The sequence below is a fragment of the Gavialis gangeticus genome, unplaced genomic scaffold (genome assembly GCF_001723915.1).
Source record: "Gavialis gangeticus isolate Ggan-Ray unplaced genomic scaffold, GavGan_comp1, whole genome shotgun sequence".
In the NCBI taxonomy this organism is placed as follows: Eukaryota; Metazoa; Chordata; order Crocodylia; family Gavialidae; genus Gavialis; species Gavialis gangeticus.
The window spans coordinates 69,848,508-69,850,042 of record NW_017728994.1 but is presented as its reverse complement, the minus strand read 5'-3'; the positions used below and the strand labels follow the sequence as shown (position 1 = coordinate 69,850,042).

The 1,535-nt window shown below is 39.3% G+C and overlaps 1 protein-coding gene across 4 annotated transcripts in view; it reads left to right on the top strand.

Annotated features, from left to right (window-relative positions):
• Positions 1-1,145, top strand: part of CUNH10orf90 (chromosome unknown C10orf90 homolog) — a 318,231-nt gene extending 317,086 nt beyond the window's left edge. For all 4 annotated transcript variants that reach the window (XM_019502988.1, XM_019502990.1, XM_019502987.1 and 1 more), the window contains one exon: positions 930-1,145. In XM_019502988.1, the coding sequence (XP_019358533.1) occupies positions 930-968 (39 nt within the window). In that variant the 3' untranslated portion in view covers positions 969-1,145. The remainder of the gene's footprint in view (positions 1-929) is intronic.
• The last annotated feature ends 390 nt before the right edge of the window (positions 1,146-1,535 follow it).

Genomic DNA, 1,535 nt, shown 5'->3' with positions numbered 1-1,535 from the left:
CCAGGGACAGATAAATATTAATTTTCTAAATTTTGGGGGGGGCCTGTGGGCCGGATAGAATGGCCTGGCACATTTTGCCCACCCCTGCTCTAGACAATGCTGTCACTGCCGCAAGATCCTTGCCCTGGAGCAACTTCCCACCCAGCCACACACCCTACTGGCACTGCTGGGGCCAACCGCCATGGAAACCGTGGCCTTACACTGTCAAGGTCCTGCTGCTGTTTCTCCATGGAAACCAGCCACAGCAATACCGGCAAGGGCTGCTGGGAAATGGCGTCTAGCCTCTGGCTGGATCTGCCATTTTGCCCACCCTTGAACTAGTGACTCTCTACCATTTATCTGTAGGAACAAAGGTGTAGCAAGGCATACCTTAGAGTACACATTCATGTCTCCATGCAGGACAGAGTAGTTTGAAGCACTGACTGGAATAAATGAAAAAAGTGAACAGGTGCAATAAAGACTGTGTGCGTCTGTTCCAGGGGGCTATTTTAGGAGCAGTGGGTTAAAGGCAACACTAGAAACACTACATTGTTTGTGGCAAGTACTGCCTCTGGACACTGGGCAATATGAGAACCTGAGAAAGAACGTTAGAGCGGACAAAGCATCTAGTTGGATCTTTCCATTTTCTACCGATTCATTTTGTTGTTAGAGTCTTTCAGACTTGAGGTCACAAGACTTTTATGCTGAGAATTTTTTCACTCTTTACATTTCTCAGTCCTCCCCCTCCCCCCTTTGCACATACATGCACATATACTTTCAGCAATCCTAGAAAGTATTTTGATTGAAAAATGAGTGACTAAAACTAGTAGGTTAAAATGGAAGCAGTTAATACATCCTAAACTACTGTGGTCATTGCCGCTTATGCAGCAACGTCCAGATTATGTCTCTGAATTGTGATTTAAGGATTAATTTTTGTTTTTCTCCTTTAGCAACTACTGAAACAGCTTCTTCAAAGAAATACAGAGTAACAAAGGATTCTTTTGCTGCTCACACTAACTGGACCTCAAATGACTTTGACTATTAGATAAGCCATAACATTTTATCTTAATTACCTGGATATATTTATCTTACCTTTTACCTCTCTACATAAAGAAAGATAATTTGTGCTTCAGTAGAAAATTCTGAAAGAAACTTGTAGATTATTGGAAAAAAAATCAGAAATTGAGGAAAACTGGTTTGGTATCATCCTATGGTCAGTTTACTCGGGGAAAAAGAGAGTTTGTTTTGCAATATTGGATTACAATGGAATTTATTTTCATATTTTTAAATAGTTTTTTAGCACTAGAACTGGGTTTATAATATCTAGGACACTTATTTCTCCAAAGTATTTTACTCATTGATTCTCTGTGAGTAAAATGATGAAAGTAAAGAAAATTATTTGTTATGTTTAGAAACTAGTTCAGATAGCATTGCTACATAATCCTAGCATCAGAAGTTTTAAAGTAATGATTAATATACCAAAAGGGACCTATATTTTGGTCCTCTAAAATGGTATTTTCCTGTTTATATAGTGAACCTGAATAGCAGGTTCACCT